We start from the raw sequence: 27520 nt of genomic DNA on the forward strand, positions 1-27520 counted from the left end.
TAACCCTAACCCTAACCCTAACCCTAACCCTAACCCTAACCCTAACCCTAACCCTAACCCTAACCCTAACCCTAACCCTAACCCTAACCCTAACCTTTAGTTTTGCACTTTATAAAAGTATACTCTTAACTTAGTTAATAACAAAGTTATTACCTATACTAAGGATTAGGTTAACCTTACTATTAAATATATACTATCTAGGCTACAAAATAGATAGTTTATTATAAAGCTAATTCTATAGAATTACTAGTAATAACTTAAGCTTATTAGTAAAGGTTACTACTAGTAACTATTATATAGTTATCTTATATAGACTATAGACTATATTAGAGAATTTAAGTATATTAAGAGTTATATCCTTAATAGTTATATTACTACCTTTTTAAGTTATAAATCTATTTATAATATTAGTATCTAGTACAGATTTAGTAAATACTAAGAGAGAGATAATTTACTAAATAATAGTTAAGTTTTTTAAACTAAGGTAGAGCACTATCTATTCTTAGATTATCTTAAATAGTGTAGAGGTATATTCTTCCTTAGAGTCTAGAAATCTAATAGCAAGTTTATATATAAATATAAAGTATATAATTTTCTTAATAGCTAATAAAGTTATTATATATATACTAACATTATAAAATTTATCTACTTTAATATAAAGAATACCTATTATAATATATATTACAAAGTTACTTTTCTTACAAAATAACTATTATTATAGGAGAGTAATAAAGAAGCTATAGTATAATGCTTCTATAGAGTAAAATATTATATAATTAGAACCTATTTCTAGTTTATACTAAACAGATTAAGTGTCTTTAAGTAGAGCAAGATAGTCTATTAGGGTAAGCTAGGCTAATTTCTGCGCTATATTAAGATAGTACTTTAAAAAGAGCTAAGCTAATTTATTATTAAATATTCTAGCAAAGAATATAAATATATATTATATATAGATTCTATGCTTAACTGCCTTATCTTAGTAGAATTAAAGTAGAAGCCTTAGAGGTTTATATTTATTCTTATATATTACCTTAATAAGTATAGTTTATAATATCTAGGTAATAGTACGCTAGTAGGTTTAGATTATAGATTACACTACTACCTAAAGAAGCTATAGTCTAATATTATTCTCTTAGTTTAGTTTCTAGCGCATACTAAGTATATATAGGGCTAATATACCTCTAAGAATAGTTTAAAAACCTAATTCTAATAACTATAGGTTTACTTTACTCTAGTTACTAATAGGAAGATTAGTACTAATCTATTATAAAACTATAAATCTTTTTTCTATACGCTTTATAAAGAGCCTATTAATCTCTACTTTATTAAAGCTATTTTAAATAGGTAAACTAGCAGTATTTAGTTAGACCTTATTAGAGGTAATAACCTTAAAAAGTAATATAGTAAGGTACTTAACCTTATTTCTATATTTATTAGTTAAATCTATTTTTAATAATATTAAGTAGTACCTTTAGTAAGTATTTATATAATACTAGTATATCTCCTAGCACTTATTTATTATAAGCCTCTTACCTTTAGTAGGTCTACTACTCTTAGTATTATTATTACTATATAATATAAGGTTATACATAGTTTAGTTATAAGACTTTATATTACTTATAGTATCTCTACTACTATATATCTAGGTATACTAGTTATATATAACGTAGTTATAATATAGTAAAAGGTAATAGATTACTAGAATTAGCTAGTTTAAGTAGGCTACTTTACTATAAGTCTTAGGTAAGCTAGTATACTTCTTCTTTAATACTATAATAATAAGTTTTTACTTATTTAGTATAATATTATATTTATACCTCTTTCTTAAATAATTAGCTACACTAGAAAGCAGTACGCTAAATCTATATATAACACAAATAAGAATATTATATTCCTAGTTAAAAGTAATAATAGTATAGAAAGTTATAGTATTATATCTATAACACTTAATTTATAGGTATATAAAAGGTCTTTTAAATATATTCTAATAATTAAAGAGGAAAGAGATATATCTAATAGTGCTTATAAAGTATAAACAGAATTTAGTTTAAGTCTAATATAGTAGTAGAGATTAAGATTTACCTAACTAACTTATTTAGGCACTTATTATATAGTAAAATAATAGGCAAGGTTTAGTTTAGCACTAGTATATAATAATTTAATTTAATTATACTAAAGAAGAGCTAAAGTAATCTTATCTTATCTAGTATATTTAATTAGTTAAGAATAATCCTCTATTATTAATTTCTAGCTTATTATATCTTTTCTAATTCTTTATTATTTCTATCTAAGCTCTTAGGTTACTTTAAGCGTAGTAATAATATCTTTACTCTTATGTACTAATATTAGGCTACAGTTACTCTCTACTTAGTTATTAGATTTAGGTAAACTAGTAGAGGCTTTTTCTAAAATTCTAAATAAATATAATACTATCTAGCTTATACCTAATTCTAACTAGATAGTTAATTATAACCTATTTATAGTACAAGATCTAAAAGCTACATTACACTAGATCTATACCTATAGCTGTAAAGACATTCTTATACAGTAGGTTTATAAAATCTATACTCTTTTATAAAATACTAAGCAAGATAATAATATTAACAACCTAAATTAGTAAGAGGCTAGCTAAGAAAGAGAAGTTTCTAAGAAAGCTCCTACGTATAATAAATAGATAGAAAAAGAAGGCACTTATACTTATAACAAAGCTATTTATAATAAAGTTCTAGTTAAGATAGCAGAGACTTAGAAAAAGAATATAACAAAAGATATTACTTTAAATAGTAACTATTTACAGTATATAGGTTTCTTTAATTAGTATCTATTACTTAGTAAAATATAGGTCTAAGAAATAACTAAGTTAGCTATAGCTCTCTAGTCTAGACAGATACTAAATAATTAGGTATAGGTTATATAGATATAGAGATACTATTAGGCAAGAAGTTAGAATATATTAGATAGCTTAAGCTAGCTTACTTAGAATATAAAGCCTCCTAGTACTACCTAGGCTCTAGGTAGATTAGTAGTTCTAGATTTATAGGCTTTAGGTAACTTTCTTCTTAAAGAGGCAGATAAAGAAATTAAGTTAATTAAATAGCAAGGTAGATATAAGAAGTAGTTTAAGAGCTTATTTTTTTATATTATATATATAAAAGTAACTTTAATTATTAACATCCTCTATTAGCACTAAATAATAACTGCTCTTTAGAAAAAATTATAAGCCCTTAAGGCTTATATTATTATAGAGGAGAGGTATACTAGAAAGCAAGGTATAGGTATAAACACTATTATACGCTAATAATAGTTAAATATTCTTTTTAGTCTTAGTTACCCTAGTTAGCTAATAACTTAATAAGCTTTCTTCTAATAATAGAGTAAACTAGATTAAATACTTATATTTAGAAAGTAATAGTAAATACTTATAGATACTTTTAGGTTTAGAATTTTAGGTCTTCTTCTACTAACTAAGGTACCTAATACGTTTATTAAATAGACTATAACTATAGACTAAATCCTAATCTAGATTAAGCTTATCTAAACCTATATTCTAGATATCTAAGTTATATATAACTAGATTCTTCTACTCTATATTACTTATATTAATAACTATTAACCTCCTCTAAAGAGATTAGTACTTAAAGAAATAGAAGTAGACAAATTAATTAATATTAATTATAGTATAGTAGTTAAATATCTAGAAAGGACTAGCTCCTAATTAATAGTAGGGGAGTAGGAAATTACGCAGAAGATATAAGCCTTAAGTTACTCTATAAGGAGATAGTTACTTAATATTAGATATTACTTATTACTAGGGGAAAGGAGATACTTTTAAAAAGGTAGTAATATAGAAACTAGAAAGGGGGTATTATTAAAAAGGTAGAATTTAACGTTACTATTTTAAAAAGTACCTTCTAATAATAACTTTGTATTTATATAATATAATTTTTCTTTATATAATAAAGGCTTAGGGTCTAATAAATATAAATATATTAATCTAATTATTATTAAAGTTAAAATTAGTATAAACAAAAGTATATTTTTGCGTTTATATATATTTTTAGAGTTATTAGGTCTTAGCAGTAGCTAGTATACTAGGCTTACTTTATAAAATTTAGAATAAAATAGATCTATTTAAAATCTCTAAAATATATTAATTTATTATTAGATTACGTATATAGAAATTATAGATATAAAAGAAATAGTAATTTTATAAGTATTTAATTTAAAGACTTACTAAGATATAAAACTAGAACTTAATTAATAGATAAGAATCTTCTTTTTAGTAGAAAAACTTATATATTTAGTAATAATATTTAAATATTAGTAATAATATTTGCCTGTTTAGTAATAATATTTACGTATTTAGTATTAATATTTAAACTTTAGTAACAATATTTAAGCTTTAGTAATAATACTTATATAGTTAGCAATAATATTTATATATTTAGCAATAATATTTATATAGTTAGTAAGGATATTTACATAGTTAGTAATAATACTTAAGCTTTAGTAATAAGATTTGCGTAATTAGTATTAATATTTTAGCTTTAGTAACAATATTTTAGCTTTAGCAATAATATTTTAGCTTTAGCAATAATATCTAAGTTTTAGTAATAATATTAAATTTTTGTAATATTAATAAGAAGTTTATCTAATGCTAAGCCTAAATTTAGCTAATAGGCAATAATATCTATTTGGCAATAATACCCGTTTACTTATATATAATAGTAAAGATATATAGTACTAATAAATTAAGAGATACTAGCTATTTAAATATATATTATATATAACCTTTTTTACTACTATTATAGTAGTATAGCTACTATATTACTACTTATAAAACTCTTATCTTAGTATTTCCTTCTACTAGCTATATATAAATATATCTACTATAAAAGTAGAAGTAATTATTATATATATTAATATTATAGATATAGTATAATAGTTTTATTATTATATACTTAGAAGAAAGCTATTTTATTTCCTTCTACTATATTAAATAAAATACTGTAGAGTTTATACTAAATAAAAAATAAACTTTATATCTACGTAACTTTATATAATATACTTAGCTATAAGATATATATTAGTATTACACTATAAGCTTAGAACCTAGGGTAAAACAGTAGTCTAGAAATTATAAGAGTATATATCTTTATTATAATAACTCTATTATTAAAATATTTATATCTATTCTTAGAGTAGCTATAGAGAAATCTTCTTTAGATATTATAGGTTAAAAAGAAATAGTTAATCTTATTAACTATATATTTAAGTATTTAGAGAGTAAGTCTACTAGGTACTAGGTAGTACTAGAAGAAAATAAAGGTTTCTAGATATTTATTATATAATATCTACTAGATATATTAAAGAAAATCTGCTAGTAAATTAATAAATATTAACTAGTAAAGGTAGTTACTACTATATATAATACTCTAAATAGTATTACTACTAAAAGTAGAGAAAAGGCTATAAACTAAAGAAATACTAATAATAATAGTATATATAGTACTAAGTAAGCTAAAAAGAGCTATAACACTAATTTATATAAAAGAACTAAAGAGTTAATTAAAATAATTAAATACTACTTTTATATAAATAGTAGTTAGTAGCTAAGAGGTTACTATAGCTAATAGAAATATTACCTTATTAAGTAATAAATAGATTTAATACTAGAATTTCTCTAAGAGATTTATTAGCGCTAATATAACTATAGTTACTAGTATAGTTTCTAGAGCTATTATAGTTAGTATAGTTAAATTAATTAAGAACTAGGTTATAGTTCTTTCTATATAATAGTTATAGTTTAATAAGAGTTAGCTATTATTTATTAAGAGTAATAGCTAGAGATTCTCTATTCTATTTACTACTAGATCTAAATTAAAGGATAAGTTAAACTATATAATTAAATAGTAAAATACCTAAATAGCTCTAACCTAGACCTTATTAAATTTTATTACTAGTAGTAGACTTTTAATACTAGATATAGCTAATTTTAGAAACCTATTTTTTACTATATAGTTTAATAAAGTAGTTACTCTAGTTAGTTAAATATAGTATTAATAAATTATATTCTTTCTTTATATAGAATATAAGAGACTTAAAAAGTTAATATAAAGTAAAGCTAAGTACTCTAAGAGAGGTTAGAGTTTTATAATATTAGCTAAGAAGTAATTATTTTTAGTTATCTATAGAAAGTAACTTACTAACTTAATATCTAGGTAGCCTATAACTACTATATTAAAATAAGATTTTCCTAAGAAATAGATATTATATAGTAGGTACCTTAAATATAAAAAGAAATAAAATATACTATATAACTAGTTTAGTATAGAAATCTTAGTATTATTACTTTAAGTAATAATTTTAAATACCTACCTTAAGTGTTTTATTATATAGATAAGACTAGCCTAGTAGATAGAGCTATTAGCTAAGTATAATAAAAAGGCTATAAGTTTTACCTATACTATTACTCTAATATAAATCTTTTATATAAATACATAAGCTTCTTTAGAATAAATATAGTAAAAAGATACTAATAATAGGAAACTAATAAATATTTATATAGCTAACTTATTTAGAGATAATTCTAGTTAAATAGAAAAGGTTTATAAGGTCTAAAATACTAAAGATAAAAAGTTTAAATTAGGTATTAAGTAGTAAGTAATAGTATAGTAATAGTTTTTATTAAATACTTTTAGTTTTTAACTACTATATAGTTTTATTATTAAGGTAGCCTACTTCTTTAGAGCTGTTCTAGATCTATTTAACTATTCTAAAAGTTATTAAACACTATATAGTTATCTAGGTTAGTATAAAGAGTATATATTAGGTCTATATAATTTTTAAGTCTAGTTAATATTTATATCTAGTTAATTTTTAAGTTAGTATATTATATATAGGTAGTTTTTAAGTCTAGTTAATTTTTATATCTAGTTAATTCTTAAGTCTATATATTAGGTCTACATAATTTTTAAGTCTAGTTAATTTTTACGTCTAGTTAATTTTTAAGTTAGTATATTACATATAAGTAGTTTTTAAGTCTAGTTAATTTTTATATCTAGTTAATTTTTAAGTCTATATATTAGGTCTATATAATTTTTAAGTCTAGTTAATTTTTACGTCTAGTTAGTTTTTAAGTTAGTATATTATATCTAGGAAGTTTTTATATCTAGATATTATATCTACCTAATTTTTAGGTTTAGATTTTAGGTACTAGCTTAGCGTATATATACCTATTTTTACGTACTTTTAGGTAAATAATTAATAATCTAATATTTCTAATAACTATATATTAACTACCTCTACTTTTAGACTAGTTCTTTTACTAGTCTTTTAAGCCTACTAGTAGATTAGAGTTAGTAAAGAAGTAGTAATACTTAAAAATAAAAGAGTTATATTTTATTATATAGAAAGAAGTATATTATTAGCCTTTATATAGATACCTAATTTTTACTACTAGCTAATACTAAATATATAACTAGTATTACTTTCTACCTTTCTTTCTTTAAGGCTTTATACTTATATTTAGTATTAGCTTTAAACTACCTATTTTAATTTAGTATTAGCTTAAAACTTTCTATTTTAATTTAGTATTAGCTTAAAACTATTTAATTAAGATTAGCTCTATCTAACTATTTCTAAATAAAAAATAGTAAATAACTCTTTAAATTTAAGAGATATTATATTAAAACTTTTATAAAAGAAAGTATAGAATAAAATATATATAATAGTAGTAGTATAGTATTCTAAATCTAAGTTCTAACTATAATATTATTACTATTAAACCTCTATTTATATTTTAATTTCTGCTATATTCTACTAAATTTTAGAAGTATCTATAACCTAATAGAGTATAATAGAAAAGAGAGCTTTACTAAGATAAAGTATAAAGGTATTACTATAAGAGTTTATAAATTTAGGTAGTTAGATATTAGCCTAAAAAGAAAGAAAGTTATTAGTATCTTTTTTACTACTATTAGTTTCTACTTATTACTATATATATACTAGAAGCTATAGTTCTTTTATATCTATTTATTTTATAATTAAGCTTATAGTATTACTTATTACTATAGTACTATATAGACTTAAATATATTACTACTATAAACTTCTACTAAGAGGTAGTATTTTATTAAGTTAAAGGTAGAAGAAACCTCTTAGTAATTTATATACTAAGACTATTTATCTCTATTTATAATTTAAGTAATAATAGTAGAGAAAAATATAATATACTTACTACTTAAAAGTTATCTTTACTTATATATTAGCCTAAGCTCTACTATAGTAAATAGTAATAAATATTATATATATTAAGAGGCTATAAGTAGTATATAAGTAGAATATTAAAGTAATTTATTAATATAGTCTTCTTTTTAACTATACCTACTATTTTTTTTTTTATTACCTAGCTCTACTATTTACTCTACTCTTTAGCTACTTAACTTTATACTTTTTAAGTAATTTACCTCTTTTAATATAGTTTTACTTTTACTATAGCTTTTACTTTATTATTTTATTTTACTTACCTTTACTTTACTATATAGTGTTTCTTTACTCTAGATAGGTACCTTTATAGTAGTATTTATTTACTAGATAAGGCTTATATAAATAACCTACTAGGTATTTTAAAGCTAGATATTAATTAAGTTTAATATAGTATAGGTTTTTTCTTTTTACTTTTATATATAATAGTATTAAAGCTAATATTTTTTATAGTATTAGCTTAAGTTATTTAGTATAATAACTACTAACTTTTACTTACTACTATATCTTAGTAGCTTTAAAATAGCCTATAGTACCTAGGCTAGCTTACTTTATTACTTATATACTACTTTTAAAGATAAAATCTACTTATTACTATTAGTTTATAGGTTACTAGCTACTTTTAAAACTAGTACCTTATATATATACTTTAGAGTTAATAGTATAGTTATTTCTTTTAAAGTAGAGAGTTCTTTAACTATATTTTTAAATAATTTTTTTTTTCTTTTTAACCTATTAACTAAGCTACTGTATTTAGTATACGTAATACCTTTATTACGTAAAATATCTATAGCGTAATTCTTATTAGATTTAATAAAAATAATAATACTATTTCAATAGTACTATATTCTGCTAAAGAGAAATAACTTATAGTTATAACTAATATACTATACTATACTTTAGTCTATTTATTTTATATTTATATAGATATATTAAACGTTTAATAGGATGCTAGTATTATAACTATTAATAAAATTATGTAGTAGAATAATATATTTATAGGTAAAGGTAGCGTAAAAGTAATATAAAAGAAGGCCTATAATATAGTTATTATTAAATATAATAATTACTTCTAGGCCTAGAAGTAGAATAATTTGTTTATAAATACTTAGAAGCTAATTAAAAATAATTTAGTTAATAATTTTATAAATCTAGGATAGTGTTAAGCTAAAGAGGTTTAAGAGGTTAAAAAGTATATAAATAGTAAAAATAATAAAAAAAGTAAGAAGTATAATAAATATAATAAGAATAAGTATAATAAGAATAATAAGTATAATAAGTATAAAATAGAAAAGGAGTATAAGTAGTATAAGAGAAATAATAGATAATATAGGTAAAGGTTATAATATAGAATCTTATAATCTACTTTATTAGAGATATAGTAGCTATTAATTTTACTCTAGCCTACTTATAGATTATTCTAATATATATTTTACTTATACTTAGGCTTACTATTATTCTTATCTTTATTACTACTTTTCTTTTTACTATTTTTATTATACTTATATATCTTTTTTTTATACTCTATATACTTAATATTTATAAGTACTAATAGTTTAGGTATTACTTAGAAATACTGCTACCTATTAGTAAAACAGTTAATATACTCTAATAGTTTAAATACCTAATATTTTAGGTTAGACTTAAGCTAAGATATATAATAGTAATATTAAAATAAACTATATTAATATTAGTATAGCTTATATTAGTAGGACTTAATAGGTATAAAAAGAATTTTCTTTATATACTAGAATACTACTATAAAGAGATAATACTAATTAAGAATAAATAGCTTATTAATAATATCTTTAAAGTTAATTATTAAAGAAGTATATATAAGCTCTTATACTATATATATATTATTACTACGCTAGATAGAGTTTAAGATAATAAAGGCTAGTTTATTATATAAAGTATAGCTAATTATATATAGTACTTTAGAAATAAAGTAGGTAATTTTAAGTAATATATAATTTCTTTATTACTATAAACGAAAGTAATAATTTTAAATTAACTTAGATATTATAAGGTTTTAAATTATAGTTATATAGTATATCTTTATAATTTAAGTATTTTATATTTAGATATCTATAAAAAGTTTAGCTTTAAAGAAATTTTATATTATAGTAAAGTTAGAATATAGCTAGTATTAGTAAAAGCTACTTATAATTCTATTAAAATATTATAAGCTCTTACTTATAGCTACTATTACTATTTACTTTATATTTAGAGTCTAGGCTAGTACTATAGTTTTTTAGTTTAATATTTTTTAACTTTTATTTATCTTCTAGTAAAGAAGCTTAATTTCTATAGCTAGATTTATTATTTAATCTAGACAAATTAATTACCTCTATAGGTATATAGTAGTAGTTATAATAAGCTAACAAAGAAAGTAAGTTAGAAATAAGTATAAGGTATAAAAAAGAAAAAGGAGAATTATATAGTAAAGTAAAATAAAAAAAGTACTTAATATAGGTATAGTTTTATTAGCTAATACTTTTACTTTAGAGTTTAATAAGTTAAAACTAAGTTAGTAAAATAAATTTATATTAAATTATTACTATACTTTTATTATTATTATTATATTTAAACTTATATTCTAAATATTCTAGTATAAGAAAAGGTATTTCTAGTATTATTATAGGTTAAAATTATTTTACTTTTTTTAATTTACTTTTATATTTTAACTCTTTAATCTTATAAAATTAAAAGGAGACTATTATATTCTAACTTTTACCTTTTAACTTATATATTTTGCTAGGCTAAGAGTATACTTTTATATTTTAACTTTTAAACTTTACTAAGTTAAAGGTAAACTTTTATATTTTAACTTTTAAATTTTACTATATTAAAGGTATACTTTTATATCTTAACTTCTGCTTTTTAACTTATATATTTTACTATATTAGAAGTAGACTTTTATATTTTAACTTTTAACTTTTACTAGGTTAAGAAAAGACTTCTATATCTTACCTTTTAAATTTTACCTAGTTAAAAGTAAACTTTAGTATCTTACCTTTTAAATTTTACTAGGTTAAGAGTAGACTTTTATATTTTAACTTTTAAATTTTACTAGGTTAAAAGTAGACTTTTATATCTCTACTTTTAAATTTTACCTAGTTAAAAGTAGACTTTTATATCTTAACTTTTAAATTTTATACTAGTAATATATATTATATATATACCTATTCTATAAGGATTTTAAGCTAAAATCCCTAATCCTAATATATATAGAGGCCTGTAACCTGCGTATTATATATAACTACTTATTACTAGAGTGCATATAATAGCGCTGTATTTATCTACTACCTTAATAAGTTCTATAATATTACCTATAGCTAACCTATAACAGCGCTTAAATATGCGTATATTTCTTTTACCTATAATTTCTAGGCGCTTAACATCTAGCTATACTAGCGCGAGCTAAACACTGCTAGTGCTGTAATATACTACATAAAGAGTATCTTTAATTACACCTTGTCTAATAATAAGTAACTTCTTAAAGCGCGGGAGCTACTGCGGAACTATATTGATTATGCGCTAAACAGCCGACTGCGCTCGCTGAAAGGTGTACCCTACTCTTTCTGCACTGAGTTTCCTAAGCGGAAGTTCAAGACCACCAAGGCCGTCGGCTGCTCCAGTGCCTCCGTTCAATCCGATTCCATAGCCTTCGCCTCGACCTCCCTGCCACCTACACCCTCGTCCAATCATAATGAGCTCGAACTAGTCAAACGGTCCAGCAAGCGGCTGCGGACGGAAGAGAATGCTGATAGATGAAGTCAGTAAATGCGGCATCATCGTGTTTTCTTGCACTTTGCATCTCTGATGTGCGGAGACCATTGAGTCTCATTAGATGGGATGCGAGAAGCCTGCGCTGAGTAGCAAGAACAGAGCGCCAGTACTCAAGGCACCTCATAGGAATAGCCCGGCGGACATGTGGGTCATTCGGTCGGTTTCGCAGATAGACGACCACGACCGACCTCCACGCTCTGTTTGCCCTACAGAGCTGCGCGCTCGCTTATGTCATTGCTTGCCATGGACGAGTGGGTGGGGCACAGTTGTACTCTGGACTTCGATGACTGTTGTTCTGGATACCTCTCGTATTACTCTCGCATTACTTTTCCACAGTGCAACAACCCTATGCTATGATGTCACGTGACTTTGCGGGGTAGTGGGGACAACTTTACTAAAGATAGCACTACTCGCGCCACGCACCTCCTCGATTAAAGACACCACTTCTTTACTCTGTTCTCAAATTATGGATACCTTTGAGCGTGAGTTCCTCGTCGTTCCCGACGGTGTATTACCGGAAGGTGTCGGGCTCCTTCTTGGTGGCCAAAACCACCAATCCAGATTTCCACCTCTTGATCCAGCATCAAATTTTACACGATTCCTTCCTCCAAATGCAACCGACACTCCCGAAACTCTATTTATGCCTGGATTCACCAAGTCCTCGATTCCAGCCCCGCGTTTTACCCGCCAGTCGAATCTATCTGAGTTTCTCATCTACACGGATGGGGCCTGTAGTGAGAACGGAGATCAAGATGCCAGAGGAGGTTGTGCCTTTGTCTATCGTCCCGAAACATCTCCCTCGATGATTCCGTCAAAAACCTATTCTGGGCATTCCACTCGTTCTATGAACCTTCATGAACTTGGCGCTTCTAGATTTCGACTTGAGTCCCGCAGCCGAACGGGAGAAGCTGTACCTCAGACCAGTAACCGTGCCGAGCTCCGTGCCGTTATCGCTGCTCTCGGATTTCGGCTGTGGAATAACGAGGGATGCCAACGCCTTGTGATCGCAACAGACTCATCTTACGTAGTTGACGGATCTACAGAATGGATCAAGAAATGGAAGCGAAATGGATGGCAGACATCAACACACAAGCCGGTGAAGAATCAGGACCTCTGGAAAGAGCTCGTTAAAGCACTCGAGAGATGGAGTGAAGCAGGGGTAGCAGTACTGTTTTGGCTTATTCCGAGAAAGCTAAACACAGTGGCAGATCGTTTAGCAAAGGAAGCTACCGCTCTTACTGACGAAGAGGATTGGGTAGAAATCCAGGGAGTATTGTGCTAATCTAGTATAAGAGTTAACATCAGTTTCAATTGTAATGGCAGATTGGAAAAATATTATAAACGATAACATTCAAATCATGAGTGTAATAGTTATGTATCTTTCTAGTTAATAGGCCCAGCTTGTAGCTTAACCTTTCAAGTGCTCGGGCTGGAAATTGTCTCTAGTGCTATACCACTTTTAGTTTTCTATAAGTCCCTGCTGGTAACTTAAGTAAGTTTACTAATTTGGCATGTAGACCGTATAGAAGTGTTACTACCTCTTAGATTCCATTAGTACGCTCGGTATAGAGTCTCGCTATTCCCATCTATAAGTCACAGAGTTTTCCAAGGGAATGCAAATACTTTCCTACAAGCACAAGGTTACCTAGCACAACTCTTTTGCGATAATCAACGCGGAAGGTTGAACTGCGCAGTAGGGAGAAGCTAACTGAAGTAGACAAGAAAGGACACATCTAACTCCTAGTTTAACGATTGTTAGAAGTGTCCCGGCACGTAGAGAAGCACGATACTCGGAATCGATCGCGATAATCTAAGTTTCGGCTTCGCTCTTAATCTCCTTGGTATAAGTCTTAGCGAGCAACTCCACATCTAACTTTGCAGCATAGAGTTCCGCTCGCAAGTTCAACCGAAATAGGAAGTTGTCTACTATGTGCATAATAGGTTTCAACAGTTTACTGCCGTTCTTAACGTCATCTGGTGCTTGTTTACGCACTATCAGTGGAAGTGACATAAGGTAATAGTAAAGTTTAGTAGACTAAGGAAACGGCTTAGGGCCCCTATTTACCAAAAGTTGAATGCAGAGTTAAAGGATACGAGTCGTAAAGCAAGCCAACACCGAATACAAATGCTCCTTCCATATGCGCCCAACCGAGTATGCCTCAAGTAGCGACTCCTTCCGCGTCCTCCATCGCGCTCGACACTTGACGTGGACTTCGCCGCTTACGAAGTATTTCCTCACTCCTCTCTCAGGGAAGCCGAGCTTAGATCTCAGAGCGTGAAGAATACAGTAGCAGCGAATGCGACTGCAAAGCTCATTGCGGCGCTTGCTGTGAGCTTTCCGCCTGCACCATGGATGCCTAGAACCTCATCTTGTCTCGTGAACGTAACGTTCTGCGGGATGGTTGAGTTCAAGCAGTTGCCGTTGGCAATGTCCAGCCCCGCCAGATCATCCGGCACGTGGAAGAACATGTACGATCGCGTGTTCAAGCCCTTGAAGCCTTCGGTGTTGTACGGGAACCAATCACTCGAGTCCGTTGACGATGTGTTGCGCAGGAAGATGCATTGCACCTGGTTTGGGTAGTCGTGCGCGAGCTCGGGATAGGCTGCCATGACATCGGCGTTGGACGTGTCGGCCATGAGGACAAACTTTCTCTGCGGGAAAGTTTGGAAGACCTTAGTGAGGAGGAATTTGCGAATGGACAGCGTGGCGCTGATATCGGAGAAGTTCAAGGGACGTGTGTCAAACGAACCGCCAGGGTATGTCTTGTAGATGAAGTCCATGTAGTTGCGCGTCGCCTGTTCGGGCGTCGTTGTCAGGTAGTGGAAATGTGTGTTGTTGGGGAGAGTCTGCGACCAGTTGGCGTAGATCTCGGGCATGTTCATCCAAGGCACGAAGTCGTGAGCAAAACTGTTCAGTAGACCTTCCTTAGGATCGTAGATCTTGGTCACGCGCAGAATGTCGTCAATGTCGGAGATGAACGTGATACCCTCGGTGGGCACAAGGTAGGCAGTGGCGTTGCCAGTCAGGGTACCAGTAGTGTGGACGTTGAGTCGCTGCACGTTGTTTGTCTCGTTTCCATTCAGCAAGCCATTGCTCTTTATGGGAACAAAGACGTCAAAGTCGCCAAGATCGGTCGTCTCGTAGGGAAGCGTGAGGTTCTGAGTGCCGCCTGGTGCTGTGATGGCATTGCCGCCGCCCGGTTCACCATCGCCACCCTGCGTCGATGCAGGCTCGAGGGACATGGACACGTTCACGTTGCCTTGCTGGACGATGAAGATGGACCGCGTAAGGTTGCGCGCGTTCGCCTTCTCTTCATCTGGCAGCTCTGCAACACTGGTGCCGATGAGGAAGACGTCGGCCAGGTCGTCAATCTTGCTTTGCGAGATGTTCGGCAGCTTGTAGACGTTGCCGTGGAAGCGCACATTCCAGCCCTGGTCGGTCCAGTTGGCATATGGGGGGACGTTGAGCACCGAGGTCGGTATGGCATCAAGGTCGCTGTCCTTGATTCCGAGCTTTGACAAGACTTGCGTGCCTGTGGGGAGTGATTCTTGCCATTCTTGAATGCCTGTTGTGAGAGTCAGTATGGCGTTGTAGCACGGCGGAGGCATCGGATGTACCGTCGGTGAAGTAGCTTGGCAAGTCTGAGCCCAAGACGCTCGCCCACGACTTTGCTACGCCATCTACGCCACTCGCGATGTCACTGAGAATGTTGCGTCTCTCAATATAACTGTATCTGCCATCGAACGATATGGCTGCAGGCGTGACAATCGGTGCACGAACCTCGACTCGAACGGGTACAGCCGTCGGATCAGGGAGCGCAACGGCATTGGCGAGGCTGATAGCCGCACACAGCAGCAGTGCGCACTGCGAGGAATGCATCGGGGCCATCTCGGTGGTCTTCAGCTCCCGTTGTATTGTTCGCGACGATGTGGAGAGGTACACGCGTCGTGGGCGGCCCGGTTTGGCGAAAGGGGAAGGGAGTGGAAAAAGAGCGACAGACTGCAGGGGAGAGAAGAGGAAAGGGGAACGTAGGCTCTTCAAGCGAAAACGGCAGGCAAATTGAAGGTCGTCCCTGTCCTGATATCCGACAGGTTTCAAAGGCCTGTTTGTTGTTGTTAATGCAGGCGGCTGATCCTGCAAACAGTGATGTCAGGACGCCCCTTACAAAGCTTGATTTCTGAAACAAGTGTGAAGCAGAACGCAGTGATTGGTTTGCCGCAGCTTGGTACACTAATGAATACGATGGGGATTTGCAACGATCAGTGCACAGCCACAATGCGCTACAGACTCCACAACACTCCGATGCTCCCGCAACGGCGATTGCATCGACCTGGAGGTTGACGTCTCAAGTGCTTAGTATCAAAGCATTTGGATTGCCCTTATGCGTCATTGCGCCACACGAAAACATCCAGGCTCAATGCGATCATCGGTATCCTACAATTTCGGGGATATTGGCCTTCGATGAGATTAACTCAAGTGGTGTTTAGACTTGTGTAGTAATTGCGTTGACGAGCAAAAGGCAACCGTGGTTTTCTGCACATCAATTTGGAGGCTTGGGACAGCTCACGTGTCTGAAATCTCGATGTCAACTGTCACCAGATCTCTATTCAGCCAAGCGCAAAAGATTGCTCTCAAGTACGTACTATCATTATCACCAGAATTTCCAAATCCAGTCGTTGATGTCACAAGAAAGAGAATCGATCAAACACACAGTAGTACTTGCCAATACGGCTCCATCATTGACAACATTTTATCTCGCTTGACCCCCGAGGCCCTGAGTAGGTTTCATTGATGAAAATACTACTGGTTCCCATCCAACCACGACGTGCGCCGTCCTGAAGCATGTGCGACATCGTACAACATATCGCCAAACCCATTAAATGAATTCGGCACGGCTTCTCATGCGATAATTCTCACTTAGATGACCGCCCCAATCTTTAGGTCCTTCAAAAAGAGTTCGAACATGTGATGTGGACAAACACGCCTAGCAATCTTGGAACCCAGACGGATTGTTCAGTGATAGAAGGCGCACCACGAACATTCGGTCCCATTGTCAGTAACGACCCCGCAACTGTACCGTACCTGATAAAGCTTCCAGAACTCCCCACACGAACGAACTTTCTTCTCACCACTACTTCTTCATCAAGCTCATTGAACATTTTCCACGAAGTCTTTCTCGAGGTCTCTCGCAAAACCACCCAGTATGAGTATCTCCACTACATCCCTCCACTCACCTTCTTCGGGCCTAGTCGACGACGAACTCATAGCCTTGAACCTGCAACTTGAGGAACTCGGAGTGCTGTCGCAGACTAGCAAGGGAAAGCACGCTGTCAACAATCCTCCTGACTATGAGGTTGCGTTCGCCAGCTTCCAAGCCGAGCTCCAAGACTACAAGACTTTCTTGGATGACCAAAAACTGGCCCAGAGCATTGGTGCCGCTGTTCACACTGATGGCGTACTCATTGGTGACATCACGACGCAGGATCTCCAAGCCCACGAAGATCGCCGTTATGCTGTTCAACTGAGCAACAATGACCCCGAGATCGAGGGCCCGCCGCGCTCGGTGCGTGATGAGCTTCAAGGTCAGATCTCAAGTTGGATGTCCACCATGGCCAGCACTGTCGCCGCCAATTCAGTGATTGAATTCTCCGATGATGAGTCTGAAGCCGGACCGTCGATGGGCTTTGCTGAGCGTCAAGCCGAGACCATCAAGAAGCTCTCAGCTGAGTTTCAATGCAGTGCTTGTACCGATCGCTTTCCACGAGCACACATGATTACTGCGAAGTGTAGCCATCGTTACTGCACTGCTTGCATCAAGCATCTCTTTATGCGTTCTACGAACGATGAGAGTCTCTATCCTCCTCGATGCTGCAAACAGGAAATACCTCTTGCCCTGGTGTCCAAGCACATGAATCCCGAGGAACTGGCGACATTCCAGCTGGCCAGGGTAGAACACGCGACAGTAAACAAGACCTACTGCAGCGACCATGCATGTGGCGAGTTCATAATCCCCGACAACATTGAGCCTGGCACGCATCGGGCGACCTGTACTAAGTGCGGCACCACCACCTGTTCCATTTGCAAGAACGGAGTCCATGCAGGAGATTGCCCGGATGATGAATCTCTTCGTCAAACGAGGGAGATGGCTCGCGTATTGGGATGGCAAGCTTGCTATTCTTGCAACAGAGTGGTGCAGCTTCGGAGTGGATGCAACCACATAACGTGAGTACTATATCTGGACTATCACAAAACTTTCTCTAATACTCACAGGTGTCGCTGTCGCGCAGAGTTCTGCTACGTTTGCGGTGCAGCTTGGAAAACCTGCGCATGTGCCAACGCAGACATCAATCGCATTGAGGAACGTGCAGAAGAAGTCGTGGATCGAGATGCTCCGCGTTATCTGCCTCCTGCTGAACGACGCGCGCGCGTGGATCAAGTGTTTGCTGACCTCCAGGAGAACCATGAGTGCACACATTCCCGACGATTTCAGCGCCTAACAAATGCGCCCAGGAGAGGCTATCGCTGTGAGTTGTGCGATGCTCAACACTACAAGTACATCTTGCAGTGTCGGCAGTGCTATGTCAACGTCTGCGAGGAATGCCGTCGCAATCGCATCTAGATGCCTCGCTCTGTTCGTAGCCAAGAATTGCGACACTTTCTTCTGAGCTTGCGAGTCTTTGATCTCTTCAAGGCCCCTTAGGCTACAATGTGATTGTCGTGACCATGGGAAGACTTGGGCTGAGCTGATCTTGGCCGGAGACTGGTTTTCAAGTCATTCAACACCAAGGGAATAACTTGCGGCACGATGGCTTGTAATGCTTCTCAGTAGATTATCTACTTTGTAAATATATTCCAAATCGAGTCTACTAGTGCTGCAACTGCTCCATTTATCCGCCGTCCAGTGATTGCCAGTGTAATTGCAGGATAGAACTCTTTACTATGCTATCGGCTATTTGGCGTACCTAGATGTCTACTCACGTGTTACTGCACATATCGAGAAGGGCAATTCTTCTACATCACAATCACATTTCGTGTTCCGGGGTTATTGAGTAGGTTTGGAACTCAAGTGTATGAACGAAGCAACAAAAATAACAATGAGTGTGAATTTATAGAGAGCTGCGCCATATACTTGGCTCCAAATTCCAGTTGTCCTCTATTAAATATTACGTCTATGTATTGGATCGAACTCGAAGCTTGCAAGTTGTCGCGTTGATTCTCTAGTAGAAAAATGTTCCCACAAAGAGCACAGTGGTGTACGCTGTCAAGAGGAAATACTGCATCTCGTGCAAAACGTTGTTCTTCTCCCACTTCAGTTTCTTGGAGCTCTCCTTGGGGTAGGCAATGCCGGTCTTTGGGTCCCTGTCCAACAATTCCTCGCGGTCGGGCATGTTCGGGGGCCAGATTGCATAGTGGATTGGCGCCCAGCAGGAATTGAGCGCAATCAGCCATAGCAGTGGTGGCCAGCAAGCATGGGTAAGCATGAACAACAGGGTCTGTTCTACGGAGCTCTTGTTGATGATGATTCCGTGTGCAGTAGACACTGTCACTGCAGCAATGCAGAACAGAATGAAGAAGAGGTGAATGAACACGCCAGAGCCGAAGATGATAACGCGGAGGCGGCGAAACAGGCCAGCGCGGTGGATCGGGTCACGCTCGTTGAGCTCGGATTGTTGGGAGCCTGATGAAGAGAACGCGCTGGTCTTGCCACCGAGGAACTTGGGAAGGAAAAAGGCTCGGATGATCGTAATAGCGTGGTCTGGATTTGCAGGTTAGTGAAGGATACATGGTGTGCGGTAGGGGTATACTGACAAGGAGCCATCCACATCATGGCGCCCGCATCACGCTGGCCGAGTCGGTAACCAGCAGGAAGAGTCATGACCCATTCATTCAGACGGTTGGCAACCAATGCAACAAAGCATAGTCTGAGCAACAATCGAAGCTGTTCGTTGTTTGCGTAGGCGATCAATGTACCACCGGAGACCAGCACAATTGGCATCGTGAGCAACGATGCTGTCAGGAAAATGGTGAACAGCGAGGAGATCGTGTAGACGAAGCCAGAGAGACGTTGGAAGATAGACATGTGGGTGACCAGCGGTCCCCAGAGGCAGAAGTTCAGCTTCATCGAGGTTTGAACTGTGCCGATTGTCTAGAAAGAAACAGATTAGCTTCATGCATATTACTACATCGTTGACGTGAAACTTACCCAGCGTGTGCGTTGTTTGATATGTCCACCGAACGACTCAGGAACAGTACCGTACTGGAGAGGTTCGTGAACGTAGGCAGTCTTCCATCCAGCTCCAAGGAGAACACTTGAGCAGCAGACGTCCTCGGCGAGGGAGCCTGTGGGGAATCCGCCAATACCATCGAGCGCAGCGCGGCGAATAGCATAGCCTGAGCCAGTGCACCACTGATTACAGTTAGTCGATGAACGTTGGATCGATTCGGGGTCTTCCTTACAGCAACACCTGCCGCATCCTTGACAGGCTCGGAAATGTGGACAAACGAGTCCAAACTTTGCATCAAGGGGTCGTTCTTAGGGACGTTGTAGAACAGCTGGAAAATGTTAACGTTGTCTTGCTGAGCAAGATTCAGTGCACCTACCTGAGGGGGGCAAGACAGAGCAAGCTGAGGTTCGATGACCAAGTGGGCTAGAACAGCCCTGAGCCATTCTGGTTCCGGGATCATGTCTGCATCGAGAGCTGCGATGTATGTTGAGGCGCCTCCTGGGAGTGCGGCCACCCATTCCAAACCGTGGTTCAAGTTACCAGCTTTGAAGTGATGCGGTACACCCTTGATCTTCTGGCGAGCAGTGTAGTAAACATTAGGATACAGTAGTGAAACGTCGTTGACGGCGGCCGCAAGCTCAGCGTCTGCACCATCGTCGAGAACAATGACGCGGAACGACTCGGTGGGCCAGTCAACCGCGGCCGCAGCTCGAACAGTGTCGGTTATGATCCCCACGTCTTCCTTGCAGCACGTGACGAATACGTCAACCGTCGGCGTGGTGTCTCCAACGATACGAAGTTTCTCACGTCGTCGGCCCTTGATAAGGAACAGTTGCCAAAACTGATGGCACAGCATAGGTACTATTCAGCGTGTCAGTTGGCAACGATCAGAAATCGCTTTCCCGTGTTTACTTACAGGCGACACCCATCTCAACTGCGATGAAAGTCCAAGCCATTGCAAAAACCCTGTTGGCTACAGCTTGTGCGGCAAGAGTGTACTTGATCCTGAAGACGAAGTAGACCCAGTAGGATGCAACGGCAACGAGAGAGAAGAGTGGTGTGCATTTGTTGATACGACGCTTCCATGTGGGAAGGTGGTCAATATCGTCTGATGCATGCACTCTCTCAACCAAGCAAAGAGGATCAGTAGAGACAGGAGGTTGCTTGTCCATGTGTCCCTGCATGTAGCTTGAGGCCTGTCTGTGTGTTAGCAAAGGTTTCACTCATCGTCTCCAGTGATAGATTGTTGAAATAATTTGCACTGGGATAGGCTTACCCTGGAGTAGCTGCCGGGCAGTTTATCCACCTGTTCAGTGCTTGTTGCCGGAGTCTGCTTCAGAGGAGTTCCATACACAGTGGTAGAGCCATACCGGGGGGTAAGATTACCACAGTGAGTGCAACTACTGTGAGACTTTTGGCCGTAGGATATGGGACGTTGGAAGGATGGCATAGGTGATGCCAATCCCCCATGGGGTCCATTCTGGAAACGATCCGAGTCGGAATCGAAACTGATGGGCCTCTGGATCTCCTGGTTCGGAGGGAAGAAGTGAGGACGATCGTCCTGAGTTGAGTAATCCATTATATGATAAGGACAAAAGCGATTGTGTTGCGATACAAAAGTGAATTCGATATGGGCATTTCACGACGAGCGCAGAGCCTCCCTAAATGAGAGTCTGTGGCAGGTCCTGACAGGTTGGCAAGTTGGATTTCGTCATCCATACTGTCCCGCAGCGTCCAACTCAGCCGTATGGATTCAGCCGCGTGGCGTAGGTGATACTTCCTCATGTATCGAATGTCCCAACGTTTGAAACACAATTACTCAATTGGGATTGACATATCTCGTTGTTCATGGTACCATTTAGCTCGGCAGTTGCGTTTTCCGAGCGCCTGGCTAGGTTCATGGGGGCAACTATCAAGGTACATCACCATGACTGGTCGTTTCCTGGCTCAACAAACACCTAGGGCTAGGTGCTTCGCTACGCTACGGTAAGGAAAGCAGGTTGATCCAGCATCCTTACAGATCCTGCAGGTACTCGAACTATTGAAAATGCGGATCGACAGTAATTTGTCGGCGTACAAATCCGTGTCGGCAGGGCTGGACATGGATGCTTATCTGGAGTTGTGTACTCACCCCCAATACATACCTTCGGCGTATGCACCGCCTTGTCATCTAGCCGCTTGGCTGTACTGTTACAGTACTACGAGGAGATAATTATAGGTATAGCAGTCCACTGCTTGCACAGTTCACTATCATTCAATCGCTAAGGCTCGCGTACGATAGGCACCGTATCGAGTCAATCTCTCTGAGCCTTGTAGTATCCTTGCGCGCGCGTACTAGACTTCCGTGCATGCAGTTCAGTTGCAGTACAATGTTGTTAGAGGTTCAGGGAAGCGATCAAATGTGACAACAGTGGTTCCTATGGACTTCGAGAGGACCATAACAGTTTTAATTTTACTCGCTATCGCGGAGGTAAATGTCGTTAGAGAGTTACTAGGCAAGATTTCCTTTGATCAGGGCTTCTGAAACGTTGTACCTTGACGATAACTACAGAGGTGGTGTCGTTTCGCACCATGTGCCAAGTTAGGTAGCGGTTGTCGGATACACGTGGCCAGTGAAGGTCTTTACCAAAATGGCGGGATATTTTAGCGGCGTCATTGGCTGGGCATCTTGAGATAGAGTTTGTTCGTAGATAAGAAAGATAGATACCACCTCCGACCCTTGCTGAGGCGTCGGATGTGACGAACAATAAGCTATGGAACTAGTTGCGGTTAAGCTTCGTGTTAGCATAGCTTCTTCGGGAACTCGCGCCTCCCGTCAACCGTCGGAGTTACTTTAGTGCTGCCTCAACGGCGTCGATAGTCTAGAAACGCTACAGCGTTTTGTGTAGTTGAGAATCTAGATGCGACCTATGCAACTATGTGCATCAGCAAAAATACAAGGGCCAGAGTAGAAATATGTATAATCTAGATTGGATCTGTGGCAGATCGGACACCCCTTTGCCAAGATTACTCGTATCCGGTACAGCGCTTATGTATCTACCCTGTTCTGGGGCGACCGCATGGTTGATCGTGATTTCCTGTTTTCAAGTTCCGTCGGGAAATTCAGGGATATGTGTCCGAGCACTGGAAAAAGCACGTTTGTCGATCAATAGACCACCACAGGCGCGGGTGTTGCCGTCTTTCCAATCGGATTTTAACCTCCATCCATGGATCCACGCTAGGCCAGCACATTACTATTACCAAGCCACTATCTCAGCCTTATGGTCGATAGTTGACCGTGCCCTTACGAGGGTGCGATAAACACTGCATACGCTGATCGCCATGATACGTTTTTCGCGGTGTGGTGGCTTGTTCCAAAGGTACCGGCCTAAGATGCCGTGCCGACATTCGCCACGTTCGATTGACCCTTTTGGTCCAAGTAGTCGCCGTTGAGCTTTCAAAACCGATACTTCAACTGCACGTTATTCTTAGCCTGCTGGGCATGCTAGTTCGGCACCTTCGATGTCATCAAGCCGTCAGTGGATCATCATAGCATACTACCCAGAATCATCGACATATGTGCGGTAATATTGAGTTCCCTGGAGCCGATCTGGCTGGGCAAGTTCTCAACACATTCTATGTTACTGCGCCTTTCGGTTGAGAATCAGACCCATGTCTATCCTTCTTTGCGGACATTCCTCGTAAACCAGCAAGAAACTTAGAGCTGAGGCCAAGATTCTTATCTCTGGATGAAACGGGGCCAACGCATTGCTTGCGAGACGTGGTGGAGATGATCAGGTTTTCAGGTCGCTATCTTTAGGCCTATGATTGTCAGAGCAGCGCAAGGAAGGTACCGGCGATAGCGCCTGGCTGTCAAATCAGCTCCTCTCCGTTTAAGTCACTTCGGACGTGAACAAGCACTGCAGTCTCTCACCTCCTGGCGTAACTTGGGCTTTTGCACTGACTTAGACAATTCACCTTCTCAGCCGGTTTGAACATTTTCTCGACCTTCGATCTGGCTTTGCAATAACATCCTTTCATAATGAGACTTGTGATGCCCAATTCCCTTCCAGGGTTTGCTGCAGTCTGTCTGATTGCTGCGCTCGTCCGCGCCGAGCCCGATGTGACGTTATGTGGACAGTATGAAAATGTCACAGATCCTTCGGATACATACAGACGTACGTTCCCTTGAGCTTGTTCTTGATCGATGAACCAACTTCAATCACTTGCTTATTCTGCTTGGCTGACACTTTGTTTATAGTGAGCACCAACGTCTGGGGTCGCGACAGCAGTGGCGCATCGTGTGTCGATGTCACAGACAACGCAACTGTCTTATCATCGACATGGTCCTGGTCAGCGAACGACACGCTCGTCCATGCGTACCCAAACATCAACTTCAATCCCGTCCAGCGTGATCCCATCCAAATATCGAATCTGTCCTCGATCGATGTCAAGGTGTCGTGGTCGATGAAACCGACAATGAGTACATCTAAGTCAGCATTTGACATGGATGGCCTTGCGGTCGTAAACGCCAAAACCAACGTGGCTTTCGATTTCTTCTTCGACACTGATATAGAGAACGCAGTCAACACCACTGCACCTAAATATGAAGTCATGGTATGGATTGGCAAGTTCGGCTCGATCCTACCGATAGGGGCGTCGGACAATGGGCAGACAAGCAAGCTACCTACGCAGAATATTGGGAAAGAGAAGTTGTAAGTGCCACTCTATGTCACTATCTGCACCAGAGGGTCGATGTCTTGTTTCCTCGTTTGACTGCATGGCTAACGTTTTTCCTTATGTCCTAGTACACTCTATCAAGGTGCCAACGACAATGGACAGCAGGTATTCTCCTGGCTCTCCAACTCGAACAAAACAGAATTCGAGGGCGATCTCTCGCCTCTAGTTCATTACCTCTGGCGCCACGGCTTCGTTCTGGCCGCGAACTACATCGGTGTTATCCAATTTGGCACCGAACAAAAGCACGCAACGTCGAACATAACATTCTCCGTAGATGAGTTCTCTATAGGCGCGACAAGAGGCACACCGAAAGCAGCAGCCGGATTCACAATCAAACTCCCTCGAGTGGAGTTCATATGCGTGTTGGCTGTTATGGTGGTACTTGGTACTTTATAGATTCCAAGTTAGGCATATGGGCTGCAATAGATATCCCAGCGTTAATACCAATAGATTAGAGTTAATATTATTCCCTAAATGTTCTTACCGCGAGCATTGTTAGGTCGGTACTCGGATGAAACTCTTATGTTTAGGTGGATTTCCTCATGTGAGCCGACGCACAAAATTATATCCCGGAACCTGAAGCTCGACAGACTTTACGATGTCATTGATCGTAGCTGAGTAAGGAATTGGTCAAAGTCTGACGCAAGTAGATTCGCAGCTCGTCTTGAGCTGATTTATCAAAAAAGTGAAGCACTTCGGCCAACATGGCCTGATTTTATGACTATGAAACTTCGAAGCCCAGCCAACCCCCAGACTGCTAACTTGTGATCTATAGCATCAACATCTCTATGACAGCTACTTACTGATATTAAACCCTTGTTACATGCGAAACTATCAGATAGGCTGCGATTCAATCTCGCTTGGATGAAGCGATCCGATGTGATGAAATCAGAGCAGGATGGACAATCGAAACAATCTATCCACTATTCACCAAATTTGGGGGACCTAAGCTTATCTTGTAACAAATCGCCATTGAGTGGGTGACATGCTCCAAAATGACATCTAGGGAAGCGAGCGCGAAAGATGGTGGCCCCACTAGGTAAGGCCAACGGGCAACGGAAGTCACTAAAAATATGCGAAGCGAAAGTTCGACTATGAACCAGGCACCACATAGTTTACTAGTGGACGAAGGACGACAAGTGCGATCTAGTTCTAGAGCAACATTTTGTGTATCTGTAGTTGCCCCAGGGTCTCATCCAATCACTCCATCTCATCACGCTGATTTGTCGGATAACAAACCATTGGCTCCTTGCCGTACGTCTCAACCTGCAACCTAAATCCTTCTGCATCATTATGCATGCAGCAAAGCCTCCTGGCCAAGTTGTCCCCCTGGTCAGCTCTCAGTATCTTTCCTTTTGGTCGGCCGACCCTGCATCTTTTCTTTTTCGGGTCAAGGGTTGGCGCCACTGCGTAGTTGGCTGTTGAATCGAGTCTCTTTGCGTGGGGGACGATGTGAGTAAGACCATCGTTGTGCAATTGCTGGATGAACTCCTCGTGAGATACATGGGGGGTTTCTGCCTTTGCCTGGCTGAAGTGAAGAGTCAAGATGTGCTCCCAGAGCGAATCGATGTTGTGTTTCTCAAGCTCGACGGAGACGCGCTTTTCGATGAGTCTGTCTTGAGCGTCTTTGATAGCTTTGATTGTGTTCCTAATACTCCCTAGCAGATCGATAGTGTCCTCGGTGGGGTACTCAGCCCCGGGCAATACCCGCGGAGTGATTGGGAGTGAAGGTTGCTCGCCACCAGAGAGCTCAAAGATATCTGCTTTTTGAGATTCGCTCTCTTGTACCTTGCCGCGACGTGCTGTATCTGTGGAGAGAGCGTAGTTTTGGCACTGTGAGCAGTCAGAATTGTAACCACCAAAGCAACCTGTACCATGGGCCAAAGTTTCCGAGCAGGAAAATGGACGTAACAGTCGATGCTGAGAATCTACTTCATTGTCAGGCATAAGATGGATCCTTGAATTATGCGGAGGTGGCAGCGATCGTTGTATTGTGTAATCCGCATAACGCCTGTCTTGTGTGGAGCTGAACTGAGCGACTGTCTGGAGTTCACAGTCACCCTCCTTCTGGAGGTGATTGGTAAAATCTCTGGGGTTCATCTTTCACGTTATTGATTGGTAGAATGCAGGACTTTAGAATAGAGCATAACGATGACTATATATATATATATAGCCCAGCGCTGCGTGTGCCTGACACAGGTGGTGATATCCTATGCTCAGCAACATGTCACACGATGAGATAGCTAGCTGGACAGTTGGCAGGCAATTCGATCTTTCTCTTGACAACGAACATCAAGTGTGGACATTGACAGCTCCTAATCACTGGTGTCAAAGCAAGTTGTCGGGCAGTGATTCATATCAGATGTCGAGCCACTGTTCTGTTCTTCATCTCGAACGTCAAGCTGTAGGTACTGTGCTGCTACCTGAATCACCATCTTTTTGTAATACGTGTTGCACACTGAATATGAGAAAGTGAAGAATATACGTTTAGTGTAACCTCCGTCGTAAGTTCTCGTAGT

The 27520-nt window shown here is 37.4% G+C and overlaps 7 protein-coding genes across 7 annotated transcripts; 4 read left to right on the forward strand and 3 right to left on the reverse strand.

The window, feature by feature from the left end:
- Positions 1 to 12522: 12522 nt before the first annotated feature.
- On the forward strand, positions 12523 to 13338 carry P153DRAFT_279433 (ribonuclease H-like protein; the record flags this gene model as incomplete). The annotated part of the gene is made up of 2 exons (XM_033663019.1): positions 12523 to 12866; positions 12930 to 13338. The coding sequence occupies 2 exons, from the start codon at positions 12523 to 12525 to the stop codon at positions 13336 to 13338; spliced, it is 753 nt and encodes a 250-aa protein (XP_033528738.1).
- A 597-nt stretch (positions 13339 to 13935) lies between these two features.
- On the reverse strand, positions 13936 to 16177 carry P153DRAFT_362121 (uncharacterized protein). Its single transcript, XM_033667061.1, has 2 exons — positions 15675 to 16177; positions 13936 to 15622 (listed from the first exon to the last, which is right to left on the reverse strand). The coding sequence occupies exons 1-2, from the start codon at positions 15943 to 15945 to the stop codon at positions 14325 to 14327; spliced, it is 1569 nt and encodes a 522-aa protein (XP_033528739.1). The 5' UTR covers positions 15946 to 16177; the 3' UTR covers positions 13936 to 14324.
- A 1083-nt stretch (positions 16178 to 17260) lies between these two features.
- P153DRAFT_279412 (uncharacterized protein) lies at positions 17261 to 17593 on the forward strand (the record flags this gene model as incomplete). The annotated part of the gene is made up of 1 exon (XM_033663016.1): positions 17261 to 17593. A coding segment is annotated over one exon (333 nt), but the record flags the coding sequence as incomplete, so codon positions are not given.
- A 72-nt stretch (positions 17594 to 17665) lies between these two features.
- Positions 17666 to 18676, forward strand: P153DRAFT_371754 (ariadne RING finger; the record flags this gene model as incomplete). Its single annotated transcript, XM_033669337.1, has 2 exons — positions 17666 to 18279; positions 18328 to 18676. 2 exons carry the CDS (start codon positions 17666 to 17668, stop codon positions 18674 to 18676), a joined length of 963 nt encoding a protein of 320 aa, XP_033528741.1.
- A 598-nt stretch (positions 18677 to 19274) lies between these two features.
- P153DRAFT_328553 (glycosyltransferase family 2 protein) lies at positions 19275 to 21861 on the reverse strand (the record flags this gene model as incomplete). The annotated part of the gene is made up of 7 exons (XM_033665357.1): positions 19275 to 19813; positions 19867 to 20203; positions 20261 to 20464; positions 20515 to 20610; positions 20659 to 21143; positions 21199 to 21478; positions 21559 to 21861. The coding sequence occupies 7 exons, from the start codon at positions 21859 to 21861 to the stop codon at positions 19275 to 19277; spliced, it is 2244 nt and encodes a 747-aa protein (XP_033528742.1).
- A 2352-nt stretch (positions 21862 to 24213) lies between these two features.
- On the forward strand, positions 24214 to 25452 carry P153DRAFT_362123 (glycoside hydrolase family 12 protein). Its single transcript, XM_033667062.1, has 3 exons — positions 24214 to 24439; positions 24523 to 24976; positions 25070 to 25452. The coding sequence occupies exons 1-3, from the start codon at positions 24304 to 24306 to the stop codon at positions 25395 to 25397; spliced, it is 918 nt and encodes a 305-aa protein (XP_033528743.1). The 5' UTR covers positions 24214 to 24303; the 3' UTR covers positions 25398 to 25452.
- A 731-nt stretch (positions 25453 to 26183) lies between these two features.
- P153DRAFT_64 (uncharacterized protein) lies at positions 26184 to 27179 on the reverse strand. The gene has a single exon (XM_033673317.1). It carries the CDS (start codon positions 27099 to 27101, stop codon positions 26202 to 26204), a length of 900 nt encoding a protein of 299 aa, XP_033528744.1. The 5' UTR covers positions 27102 to 27179; the 3' UTR covers positions 26184 to 26201.
- Between the last annotated feature and the right edge of the window lie 341 nt (positions 27180 to 27520).

This window comes from Dothidotthia symphoricarpi (genome assembly GCF_010015815.1).
Source record: "Dothidotthia symphoricarpi CBS 119687 unplaced genomic scaffold P153scaffold_1, whole genome shotgun sequence".
In the NCBI taxonomy this organism is placed as follows: Eukaryota; Fungi; Ascomycota; class Dothideomycetes; order Pleosporales; family Dothidotthiaceae; genus Dothidotthia; species Dothidotthia symphoricarpi.

What these genes read in the sequence shown, in the direction of transcription:
- P153DRAFT_362123 (XM_033667062.1), top strand. Translation starts at nt 24,304, where the DNA reads ATGAGACTTGTGATGCCCAATTCCCTTCCAGGGTTTGCTGCAGTCTGT. An exon ending in TCCTTCGGATACATACAGAC is followed by an intron (nt 24,440 to 24,522) that starts GTACGTTCCCTT and finishes CTTTGTTTATAG; the next exon opens with TGAGCACCAACGTCTGGGGT. An exon ending in AATATTGGGAAAGAGAAGTT is followed by an intron (nt 24,977 to 25,069) that starts GTAAGTGCCACT and finishes CTTATGTCCTAG; the next exon opens with TACACTCTATCAAGGTGCCA.
- P153DRAFT_362121 (XM_033667061.1), bottom strand. Translation starts at nt 15,945, where the DNA reads ATGGCCCCGATGCATTCCTCGCAGTGCGCACTGCTGCTGTGTGCGGCT. An exon ending in GCCAAGCTACTTCACCGACG is followed by an intron (nt 15,623 to 15,674) that starts GTACATCCGATG and finishes CTCTCACAACAG; the next exon opens with GCATTCAAGAATGGCAAGAA.
- P153DRAFT_64 (XM_033673317.1), bottom strand. Translation starts at nt 27,101, where the DNA reads ATGAACCCCAGAGATTTTACCAATCACCTCCAGAAGGAGGGTGACTGT.